Raw genomic sequence first — 13,727 nt, 5'->3', positions numbered from 1 at the left:
CTACGAGTATAGTAATAAAGATTAATATTATTAAATAAGGTTTTTAAGATAAAAGGGCAAATATACGATGATTTCCTGCAACTAAGTTGTAGACGATACCTGAGCTGGAATTTCTCGGATAGCGTATCAATACCAGCTTCGATGGGTATTCTACCACAGAGATTTATTTTTAAATTTTTAAATTTGGTGGATATTACACAAATAAATTAAAAAGGTTTATCGGTATTTAATAAAAAAAAAAGGTTTAGGCATGATTTTTTTTAAAGTTCCTATCTGATATGAGTTTTTGTAATAGTATTAAACAGTATAAAGCTGTAGTAAATATTAGGATGCAAATGCTGCAAGATAGATAAAATTGTATTACTAATGGAAACAAACAAAGGGTGAACTCCAAGGGAAGTAAGACAATAGAAGAAGATATAGAAGATCCCTGCCATAAAAATATGAAATAGACCTTAAGATGCGATCTTGCGGAATGGTTCTTGCAAAATAATTGGGAAATAGATATGAAAATAGGAAAAAAAATGTATTAAGTTTACTTTGTTCTTTTCAAGAATTAAAAAGGCTATTTTTATTTTATTTATTTCATTAAGATGCCTTATGAGCGACATATTTTTCATGTAATATAATATGTCTTTCGTACTTTCTAACTTCCTTTTTAAGTTCAGCAAAATATTTTTAACTTAACTTAGCGCATGAATAATGTCTGGTTAATAGCCCAAAGTTGAATGCACTAAGCAGTTCTTGAACATAATTCAAGATCTTACCTTGGCGTACTTCCAAACATCACAGACATAATACCGTCCTATTATTTCTTAATATAAACTGTATGATTATGCAACACAGATGAAAAACCTCGCTTACGGAAAATATGCTAGGGTTATTATAAACATAGGTTATTTTGTGTAACAAAATTTGATCAAATTATATTCGATCACACCAACGCGACGTCTATAGTAAAAGTGAAACTATAATTTTCAGATTTTAATAAGTGCCGAAAATCTAATTAAAACTCACCAATAAAAGAAAAGCGGTCTCCACCAATGAGCATTTGTATACAGGCTGACATTTAAACACGGCGATGCCAAGTGGTAGTAAAATAGCAGCGCGTGCGCAATCCACAACGGCTTGATGGAAGAGTAGACCGTGAGACCATCTGAAAAATAATTAATAATATACGCAAAGTAGACATGTTGTCTTTGGTAGGCTAGTACTACACTTTGTTTTGTTGTTCACTGACCACAAAACTAAGTTAATTTCATTTATTATTAACTTCATCAGAGTGATCTGATGTTAAGTGAATCACGGTGCAGACTCACCATATCAGGCAAACTCAAACTCAATATAAATTTATTCATATAGGTAAACAAGTACACTTATGAACGTTAACAGAAAATATGTTAAATTGATTCTAAATTTACATTTACTACCAGTTCGCAAGAAAGAAACTCTCCGCCACTCTTTTTAATCACTAAGTTTTGTGTCATACAAATTGTTTGAACTGGAGAAAATCTATCCCAAGGATTAGGATCTTTTAAATCATTAGGGATATTAGGGACTGGCCGTTTAAGGACGAGAATGATCTTCTTTTACGGCACAGTAATTAATTTGGAAATACCCTTACCATAGGCTTAATTATGCTTAAAGCGATAACGTAACGAATATGCATTTCCTCAAATAAATAATGTTATGCAAGGTGAACCTGAGCTCGGTGGTTACACCGTAATTGACAAAGCTAATTACTTAAATTTTGCTTTGGGTAGGTTTTCTTGTCTCCAAGGAACTTCATTATTAATTTTTAAGTCTGCGCTTGCGGTAACAGAGTACTACGTAAGCGAGAAGGTAACAGGTAGAGTACGAGAGAGAGGGTAGTGTATGTGTGTCACTTTGATTGATTAATATCGTCTTAAGTTTACGCGGGTAATTAAAATAATTATATTATTAATGTATCAAATACTATAAATGTATTAAATGGAATAGAAAAATTATGGCGGAATGCTCATATGGAATCTTAAAAAAAAATTATTCGTATAAAGTGAAAAAGTTGCAAGCTCCATAGCCAGGAGCAAGTACAATTATTCTTGTTTCCTTCATATGATAATTTCATTAATTTCATTAATAATATTTTGGATTAAGAGGAGGCAAACGGTCAGTAGGCTCACCTGATGTTTTGTGATACCCATGGACACTCACATTACCAGAAAACTCGCAAGTGCGTTGCTGGCCTTTTCAGAATTGGTACGCTCTTTTCTTGAAGGAAAATTCGAATTGGTTGTAGTACAGGTTTGTTATTTGTTTTATCGCTATTTGAATGCTGATTACCAAAACTATTAAACGAGATTTTCGGTTTTAAAAAATACTAATAAATTTAAGCTACTATAACGATTCATATCTATGTTGAGAAGAAGTTACTATTTGCCAAACAACAACAGTAACAAAACATTTCAGATAAACATACACAATATTTATAATTCCAAGTTAATTTCCTTCTTAATATTACTTTTAAACATTAAGCCGAACACAAAAAGGAACAATAAAAACTCCACATTATGCATATGGAAATGTTAGCAGCAGATAACATTCTTTTGAATCTTTTTAAAGCTAGAGGAAACTAACACGAAATTTAAACTACGAAATGTAACAAAAATATTTTATATAAACTGTATAAAGATAAACTTTACACATCACTTATTACATTTGTTGCATTAAACTGATCTTTCTTTATATATAAACTAGCCGTATCCCGCCCACTTTGCTGGGCGAATTAAAATAGGCAAAAATAATGAAAAATAAATCAAATTTTATGTTTCATTATTATTATTTTTTCATATTTTTATTATTCTTCTTTTTAACATCCTGCTAAGACAATTGAAAATTTTCGAAAATCGAGTTTTTAACCGATGTTGAGGTTCTAGGAAGCCTCCCCGAATGTTTCCGCGGTGAAGTCCGTATGTTTAAATTTTCATAAAAGTAAAGCAGCAATAAAAAAATGAAGGAACGTTGGAATTTAAAAAATAAATAGCCATAAACCATCTAGGAAAAATTTCGCATCGAATGGGAGTAGTTTCATTCATCGATACGATCAATGGTTTAGGCGTGAAGGAGCCTCAAACGAAGACCATTTTCATTATATATATATAGAAATATAGATAAACTTATTATTTATATAAAATCGCGAAACATATTAGTTACACAATCAATCTTTCTTAGCATTGAGTTATTTCTAGAAATACCAACCTATCCTAAGATAAATCATTTAAATCATGCTTATTCTCACTTAGGGAACAGTAAAAGTATCATCAATGTGCCTGCATGTTGCACCGCGCTATACTCGAAGAATTGTTACGCCATGGCTGTGAGAATATTTAATCACCTTCCTAAAAATTATAGATCACTGCCATGTAATGTTTTCAAGGGGAAGGTGATTAGATTTTTAAAGTCAAGGTGCTTTTACAGCGTAACCGAGTATTTAGAATATAAGTTTAACAATTACTCATAAATGACTTCTTATTATGACATTTGCATGCCTGTTATTGTACGGCTGATTGTGCGGACTTTTCTTGTTGTTGTTTTTATTTTATTTTGTACCACTATCATTGCAAATAAAGGATTTATTATTATTTATTATTATTATTTAAACAAAAGCACTATACTACACAATATCTAGATATTTAGGAGTGATTGTGGAAATAGCTTCTTAAGAAGCAAAGCGAGAGTCTGTCTGCGGAATCTTATGTACCTAGCAGCTGCTTCAGCTATCTTCTAGCGATTTTCAATTATAACGACGATGCGGTTGCATTTCTTTGACGCTCCGTCGGATACGCTTGTTTATGGAAGAGATTAACTTTTCTGATATTACTGCCGCTTAATCTCGTTAATCCTACGAGATCTCGTCATGGCTTCGGTGTTGATCTTGGATAATGGACGAATAGCACGGGATAGGGATTGAATTCCTACTTATGAGTGTATTGTCTTAGCGCGTTTAATTTATGTTTATTATGTTGCAAAGTTATTTCAAGTAAGTCATTAACTTTTCGACGTCCCGGTGGACAGAAAAACTATGTCTACTACTAACTAAATATTGTAAAATAAAGTATAGTATGAAGGAACGAACAATACTATATGTAATAGTTACCAATTTAGATTTTTAATTGAAACATGGATCTGAAAAAAAGAGTAAATCGAGGATTTACATTGTTTTTTGAGTAGTTAATGTAAATCTATGCATATAATATATTATATATACAACTGTACACTATGTTACCTATATCAATTAGAGTTTTTTAAATATAAAGAAAACTGCCTGTTTTTAAGATTAAATTAGGAAATATTCCAAATAATACTATATCAATCTGGACAATTGAAGAAATCAATTAACATAAGCGTGCTAATACCACGTTCTAAATTCAATTTCCAATATCCTATCTCGGCGCTAATTAACTCACTAATTAGTCTTCTATATAGATCTTCAAATGCTTTCGAATCCATTATCATTTATATATGCTATGCTATGCTTAATTACTTTTACGAAATAAATGAAGAATTACTTGTGTCAGAATGATTTGAAAGTATGTTCTTAAATTTTGTTTATTCAAGTATATATCCACCACGATCAGCATGTCCACGATGCTTTAAACTTTTAATAAAGGTTTCACTTCGAAATTAATGTATGTGCTATTGTTGAAATTGTATTTGGTACGAAAATAAACTAAAAGACATATCGGGATCATTTAAATCATGCTTATTCTCACTTAGGGAACAGTAAAAGTATCATCAAAAACTATATCTTGACATGGATAACTAGGTAAATTTTTATGGAGATTATTTAAATAATCCTAATCTTTGGGATTCATTTGCTCCAGTTCAAATATGTATAACTGCTCTGCTTTACAAAAAAATTGTATGACTCAAATGAGTCGCGGACGGTTTCTTGCCAGCTCTTCTTGCCCGCTCTACGGCCTTGACGAACTGGTAGTAAATGTAAATTTTGAATCAATTTAAATTTTGTTGACGTTCATAAGTGTAGTTGGTTTATATAAACAAAGTTATTTTGAGTTTGAATTTGAAATAATCTAGACATGTATTTGAAGTTGGTCTGGTAAAAGAAAAAAAAATACATAATGGTATACATTTGTTTCAATACACGAATTCTCTTTCTATGTTAATACTGCCCCATACATTATCAAGTCTGTAGATGTTTCCTCAAAAAAACCTTAAAAATCTTGGATATATAGACTGGAACATAAACAGAAAACTAACAACTTGTCAACGAGGAATAGAACGTAGTGTACTCAATTTAAAACTAATAGACAAAATCAGAAGTAGGAATAAGAAACAAAACAAAAGTTATTGTTGCACTATCCCATTGCAAAAACTTAAGTGGAAATGGGCGGGCCATACCACTCACATAAACAATGACAGATGGACAAAGAGGGTAACAAAGTGGAAAGGGTCATCAGGAAAAAGAAAAAGAGGTCGCCCGACTGTGGGCTGCGAGCACAAGGAAGTTGGTGGAGAAGATTGGGAGAAAAATGCTCAAGACAAAGAGATGAAGCCAATTGGAGGAGGTCTATACATAATAAGCGGTCCTTGTAAAAAAAATATAAAAATTATTTATTTTAAGTGTGTGTTTATTTTGTAAATGTTTCAAGGAATAAATGAGGCTTAATTATTATTATTATTATTACCTTACAAAATGTATTCAAATTCAAAAATCATTTATTCATACAGGTAACAAAACGTACACTTTTGAACGTCAAAAAATAAATATATATGAAATGCTTCTAATTTTACATTTACTGCCAGTTCTCAAATCAAGGGTGTAGAACGGACGAGAAGTACTGGCAATAAACACTCCGTCGCTCTTTTTAATTGCCAATGTTTTGCTTTACACAATGTTTGTAAGGAGCTTCAACCTTTACACCATGTTCCACATGACATCTTAAGTAATGAAAAATATTAAAATAAATTAAAAACAAAGATTTGTTCTCTATCGGCAGGAGGGATGGTGAAATAGGAGCACGCACTTACGCACGCACGTATAAAAAACTTTACACTGTTTCACAATAGTTTATTATTAGTGTTACTTGTTTGATATGACTTACACAAACAAGCAAATTTAATTGAACCTAACGGTTCAAATTTCATTTGAACATTGACCAACTGCTGACCGGCTCACGTGTGTTCCAAATCTTGACAGCTGAAGAGTAATTTTAATTATATTTTATTTAAATCTTCATCAATTGCTGCCACGGCTCACGTGGTTGTACCAAATGTTAAGCTTAAGGTGCGCAATACACCAACAGCTCACTAGAATAATATCATGTATGTGTGAATAGGTGTAATTAGTATTAAAGATAATGTCTTTGAATAATAAATTAGATTTGAATATTGCTCTGTTTTATTCATTTCTCACTTCCTCTCAAAGTGGCGAAGACTACTTCATGCCCTTAATTATCGTGGTGAGACTGCCCGGTAGCTTTGAGATAATCCCACCACCTTGGACCTTTGATCGTACCCGTAGGGCTCCGTCTGTTACCTTTGGTCTTTCTGCAGACATCCCCTACTTATTTATATATTCACTATTGATGTGTTAAGGCACGGTTGTAGGGCTTAGGGATCCGTAGGGTTGTTAGGTTCTTACGACTCACCCTCTCATATATTCAGTTTTGTGCAGCTTGCATTGTATGAACATACATTACATGTACTATATAGATCAGTGATTCCCAAAGTGATCTATATCGACCCCTAGGGGTCTATGACAACCTGCAAGGGGTCTACGTCAGCGAAAAAAAATTTGGAGGTCCATGAAATGAAAATGGGGGTCCACTATAGTGGATCTCAACACATACACTGATAGTACCTATTTACTTACATCATACTATCTTATAATATCAAAACATATACATTACAGACAGATACAAAATTTTATTTTGAGTAGTTTTAATTTAAATTCAATTAATAAATGTATAAATTAACATGTGTTTTACTTTAAGTTTTTAACACTAAACTTCACTACAGTTAGAAATTTTCAGGAAATCAATATCAGGTAAGTAGGGGGTCTACCCAACACGGGAAAACATAGCAAGGGGTCTACGACTCAAAAAAGTTTGGGGAACTCTGATATAGATACTCCTGACATTCGATATATATAAATTTTAAACACACATTTCACAGTCCACTGACTAGCAAGCTGTACACACACTTAATAAGAAACTGGGCCAGAAGGACCACAAAATTATAATTTTAATAGAAAAACTCATTAGAAAAATAATTTCACAACGACAAATTTTCAAAGAGCAAAAGAAAAATTGTTGCTCATATAAAAAGTAATTTTAACATTTCCAGCTTTTTCACAGTAATTCGTACCCCAACGTTATTACCGTAATTGTTGTCCCTCGGTAAATTTCGTATTTCAAAATGTCTTTATTATGAACTGTTTTCACATTATTTCAGTAAATTTTCTCAAGGTGAAATTTCAAATATAATTATTACCTCAGAAATGTAGTAAAATGATTTGATCCTAGGTTTTCAAGACTAATAAATCACAATATAAGTACAAGTATCGTAGTCACAAGTAAACAAGTATCGTAGTCATAGATTCTTAGTACTTATTGTAAAATTACAATTACCTTCTCAGAATCTATAGTAGATAAAATGAAGGGGGTTGTAAAAAGCTGGACAAGGCCAGAAAAAAATTTAAGGGTACGAAATGTTATGAAGATATCTCGGACTACTGATTGTACAACGTTAAGACTTGAAGTGTTAACTGTATATTTAAATAAATGTAATCGGTTCATTAATTCAGATAAATCAGCTAGATTCAATATTGATATCATAAATTAAAAGTTATCTACCTACCTACCGCGGAGTGGCGAAGCTTGATGGGCAACTAATGTTCTTATTAATGATTGAGTGATTCTCGAATATAGTATGGAATATCATACACTTTTCAGACCCAAAAAAGTGTGACGTCACACTTAACAATCATGAAATCTGCAAGTCATAAAGTATTTCGTAACTTTTTATAAACTGCCAAGATGTCAAATGAAGCGAGAAATGTATTTCACAAATTAACCGACGGCTTTTATAACTTCAAATTTGAGAGGAAAATTGAAATTGGATTTACTGTGACGCATTCGAGTTTTTTGTAATGTGTAGAACATGGGGCAAACGGGCAGGAGGTTCACCAGCCTTGCGATTCTGTAACTCACTTTTCGATAAGGAGCTTGTTGTTTATTGTTTATCAGAATGCCATATCGTAAAATGACTGCTTCACGAGTGATTTGAGCGCGACCGCCGCAGCGAAAACCGCTGTGTAAGTGCGAAAAGTGAGTTACAGAATCGCAAGGCTGATGTTAAGTGATACCTCCGCCTATGGACACTCTCAATGCCCGAGGGCTCGCAATGAGTTGCCTTTTAAGGATTGGTAGGCTCTTATTAAAGGACCCTAAGTCCAAAAATAACATGTTTGTAACTCTGGGCCATAGGACGGATATTTATGTGTCTGATTTGTTGATTAAAGGGCCTAACTACAAATCAGGAAAAATATTTTTGTGATAACCTAAAAACACGACTAAGAATTTTTAATTTACAGTTTTCATTTAAATATTATTTTAAAATAATTTTAAGACATTAATTCGGATTATAAAATTACACAAATTTATCTTAACCCGGTAATCAAACTCGAGACTCCCTTGAGCCAACCAAGTTAAGTAGAAAAACCCGTAAATCGTAGTGCAATCAAAATTCACGTTGGTAATCCTCGTAATATAAAATTAATTGGAAAACGAAAAAATATATCCTGATAAAGGCTTTATATTTGCATGACGTTTCAATGGCAATGTTAATTGGTTCGCGGTTCGACCTGGGTCATATGAATAAAAATTTAAATTTTATATGTCGTAACATAAGCTTGTTGAGTGCGATTTTAACCGATTTCAGTATATGAGGATTCAAATTAAAGATATGACCATAGAACCGTTGATGATGAAGATGTTGATGAGTCACAGGTGCAAATCTGTCCCAAAATAGGTTTGTTATAATCAAATGTCAAATATTTCATATATTACTAGCTGCCACCTCGAACTTCGTTTCCCCTTAACATGATTTTACTCTATATGAACCTCAGAGTTCAAGTCGATCGTAGAGGGGTGAAAACAATGTATGTATTTTTGTATGTTGTATCTTAAAAAATAAAAACAAAAAATTTTATCTAAAAAAATAAAATTAAAACCCTTAACATTTAGAGATTTGAAAGACAGATAGTAGCCGATTCTCAGACTTACTAAATATGCCTAAAAAATTCATAAGAATCGGTCGAGCCGTTTCGGAGGAGTATGGGAACGTACATTGTGACACGAGAATTTTATATATTAGATTATTTTTTTATATATTTTTGATTGTTAATGGACATAATACCAATAATAGGACTTTTTACACAAATTTAGAATCAACAATTTGTTGAATACTCATTTAAGTTTTGGAAAAAAATTGTGCGTGGGCTCTCGAGTGCGTTGCCGGCCTTTTAATAATTGGTACGCTCCTTTCTTGACGGACCCTAATTCGAATTGGTTCGTAAATACTTTAGTTAAATAAATAAATGCAACCGACAGCTTATCATAATGGTTAAATAAATTACTAAACCGTGTTTTGTTTGAACCTAGAGAACGTTTCATCTGCAAAATTAACACTTGTTTGAACGCTAAAAGATTGACTTAATATAAACTCGATATCTCAGTCAAATGCTGAAAAAGAGAAATCATCAAGAAACAAACGCGTCTGATAATAAAGATTTTTTACTGAAACCAAGAATAACCTTAATCATTAGATGTATGGCTTATAAAATAAATAAGATTAAAAAAAATAAAGAAAAGAATAACCTTTTAATATAAGGTTATATTAAGGACATATGGGAAATGTCGAGTGACACTTATATCGACATAGGGTTACGAAGGGAGTTGAGATATATCGATTTAGGAAAGTTCAAAGTTCATGTCAAAAAAGGATAGAGATATTTAGATTTAGATTTATTTATTCTTTATTTATCTTATCTTATACATACATTAAACTTTAACTTAATTTAATTTAATTAATAATAATAATAATAAACTTGACAATAAGCTTAAAGCTATGTATTATACTGAGAGACTGGTGCTTGAAAAAGTTTGGTAAACCTGTTATTACAAGTCACCAGTCGCTCTTGAACATAGTGTTGCAAAAAGTATTGCTAATACAAGTCTTTAAAAACGAACGAAAATAAATAATTTATAAAAATATATAAAATATATACATATATAAAAAAAAATAAAAAAAAAAATAGTAAAAAGTAAAAGCATTTGTGAGTGTGTGTGTGTGAGTGTGTGGATATTAAAAAATAATAATAATCCAGTGGCGCTGCAAACTGAGATTGCATTCCTTTCTTCTATCATTTTTATTGCATAGACAATAGCATCCTTCTTTGATCCTTGTCATCTTCGGATGGATGCTAATTTCGCACAAAACAAAATCCATTGGTGAAGCCGTGATTTGAACGCACGACCTCAGAAATGTGGGTCGCACGCTTAAGCCACTAGGCCAATATTTTTAGAGAGACTAGACACTAAGGACGAACTCAAAAGTACTAGGTTTTTTATTAATGAAGATGAAATGAAGTATTTCAGCTTAATAATGTTTTTTTGGTTTTGTAATATTAAATATTGTATCTGCAGTATTTCTACAACGTTTTAAAGTGTAAACAATATTTATAATAATGATTTAATTTTAATTATCTTACTTTAATGAGACATTGATAAACTTATTGCTTCAAAACTGTTCATCAATCTCAGCTGAACGTATTCCCAAGATTTAGTCAACAGAACCAGTTATAAGTACACTTGGTTAAACACACGTTTAGCAATTATTGCATTTCAAATTGCTAATGCCTATTATAATTTAAAGGACTGCTTCAATGGAAATGAGGCCGGTCAGTTCTCGTTAGAATTTATATTATAATTTTTTTGTAATTTAACATTCTTAAACTTTGTATAAAAAAATAAAACCCAGCTGTGTTTTTGCAGGGCGCGTTCTTTGACATGCTAATTTCACACCATAGTCTCTATTCCCTTTAGATATTTTTGCTTTAATAGTGTTTACGCGATTTTAAAAAGCAGTTGAATAATTTTGTTAAAATGCAAATATATTTTCTATTATGAAGCAAATCAGTTATGTAACGTTGACAAGAGATGAGAAAACAGTTTTTTAAATTAAAATTAGCTATATTAAATCGAGGTGTCCTGATATTTTGCCTTATATATATATTTAAGTAAAAAAATATTAAAATATAAAGACCGGTAGGCCACAGGAGAGTTGGTTTGAAGGCATTAAAAAGACGGGGAGAATCTTGGATAGAACTAAAATTAAATCAAAATATAATTTATTCACATAGATTTAGGGCCGGTTTTTTGATCCGTAGTTAACTCAACTATTGGTAAAAAATCGTTACTATTAGTTAAATATCAGCAAAATGCGTTTTTTGATCCGTGGTAAGAGCATCCAATGGTAAAATATCTAACCATTAGTCAAAAAAGTTAACTACTCAGTATCGGAGGGTTAAAAAGATGGCCGCTGGTAATTTATATAGTAACAGCTGTTTGTTACAGAAATCAAACTATGATAAATACGTTTATTACTATCTAATGATGAATTTAAACATATTGAGATACTTTAATTAATGAGACGATGAAGAAGACGATAATATTATATGAGAATGTGTTAATGAGTGACCAAAAATATTTAGGCAATGTCATCCGCCATTAGAAACCTGGGATGATGTAGATTTTTGTCACTGTTACCCCCTATCGAAGGGAACAGTGCTCTGGATTGTTACTGAAATTGGGAATGATCTTAAACTGCCAATGAACAAGAGTATATATAGACAGCAGCTCATACCAACCTATTTAGCTTCATTACTAACTACAGAACCGCAGCAGTATATAATTAAGTATATTACTAATTCATTATGTGTTTTATTGCCTATAATATTAACTTATAATTAAATTAAATACAAGAACAAGAGTATATATAGACAGCAGCTCATACAAACCTATTTTGCTTCATTACTAGCTACAGAACCGCAGCAGTATATATTTAAGTATATTACTAATTCATTATGTGTTTTATTGCCTATAATATTAACTTATAATTATTATAAGTACATACAAGTATGTACTTATACTAAAAACTACAGCTACACATTAGTTAGGGACCTATGATATTCTTTAGGGCTTTTATTACATTTGTGAGTTAGCATCTACCTACTTTATTACAAGAATTTATAAATAAAACATTTGACTTGATTAATAAACTGTTTAATTATAACTTAAATATAAACCATTTTTATTAAAAAAACATTACAAAATTTACATGAAACCCTAAAGTAGCAATTAAATATTTTCTAATTGTTTCTTCTTGCATTTCTCCTCAATTTGATGCAACTCTTTTTGCTGCTACATATATTTATTGTGCCTTTCTTCCATCTGCTGCATCACTTTTTGGTGCACCTCCTCTTTATGCAGTATGGATTTTTGGTGGGCCTCTCATTGGTGCAGCAAATGTTTTTGATGCTCTTCCTTAGCATAATTGAACAAATCATCCTCTCTTATTTGTCTTTGTTTCAAAAACTCAATTTTTTTTATCCGTGTGGATCATAATCCGCTTCCTTGTTTCCAAAGGGTTAAAAGATTTTTTTCCTTTTGACACTTCGAACTCTTCAAAGCGCAAATAACGAATGAAGATGGCAAAAATGGATTTCATTCACTCAATATGTCTAGTGTTGTCATACAAAATAAATGTTCCCCACAAAAAAGAACCACATTTTTTGGGATGTCATTGCTCATTGCACTGGCAACAAATTGACAAATTGTTAAGTTTAACTATAGTTAAAAAAGGCATTGAAAAACGCATTTACGATTTTACCAATGGTTATTCATTTACCTATAGTTAATGTAACAAATGGTAAAACCATTTTTTACTACGGATCAAAAAACCGGCCCTTAGTTGTAAATTCACATTTACCGGCAGTTCTCAAATCAAGGGCAAACGAACGAGAAGAACTGGCAATGAATTCTCTGACACTCTTTTGAATTGTTTACTTTTTGAAGTGAAACTTCTTTAGGAGCACGAGGCAATTTTTTTTACGGAACGTCACGAAGATGTTCAGCGTTTTTAGCGAAGAAAAGGTAGAGAGCTTGAGACCGATTGAGAGAGAGTGAGAAGGGTGAATAAACTTATACAAATTATATTTCCAAAATAAAATTTCGTAAAGAGAATTTATGAAATATTAGTGTTTTATATTAATACCTATTTAGTTTATTTTCATGTAAAATAATTTATTGAAACCTCAAATTACGAATTGTAAATTTAAATGCCACGTATTTTTACCATCGAAGATATACATAAAAAAAATTTAATGTTTAATTTGTAGGTATTCATTTTCGACACTTTTATTATTTAATGACCATTAAATTCATAAGATTCCTAACATATCTTCCTTTTTCCCTCCCTCTGAGTCTCGGACATCTAATGTTTTAGATTTGTATAAATATGAACAAGAGCTAAAAATTAGTTTGCCAAAGAAGTTTCACTTCTGACATGTGTACTTTGTACGCACGCACTTTTTTTTACAAATTGTTTGAAAGGAACTGTAATCTATTACATGGCGAAGGATCGAGAAAAATGGAATAGTCCGT

General features: G+C 31.5%; 1 protein-coding gene across 6 annotated transcripts in view; it reads right to left on the bottom strand.

The window, feature by feature from the left end:
• LOC125056741 overlaps positions 1-13,727 on the bottom strand; it is a 57,189-nt gene that overhangs the window by 13,364 nt on the left and 30,098 nt on the right. For all 6 annotated transcript variants that reach the window (XM_047660018.1, XM_047660014.1, XM_047660017.1 and 3 more), the window contains exon 4: positions 1,018-1,156. In XM_047660018.1, the coding sequence (XP_047515974.1) occupies positions 1,018-1,156 (139 nt within the window). The remainder of the gene's footprint in view (positions 1-1,017; positions 1,157-13,727) is intronic.

This window comes from Pieris napi, chromosome 15 (genome assembly GCF_905475465.1).
Source record: "Pieris napi chromosome 15, ilPieNapi1.2, whole genome shotgun sequence".
NCBI lineage: Eukaryota > Metazoa > Arthropoda > Insecta > Lepidoptera > Pieridae > Pieris > Pieris napi.
Note: the sequence above shows the minus strand (reverse complement) of the source record. Positions and strands in the feature narration are given on the sequence as shown.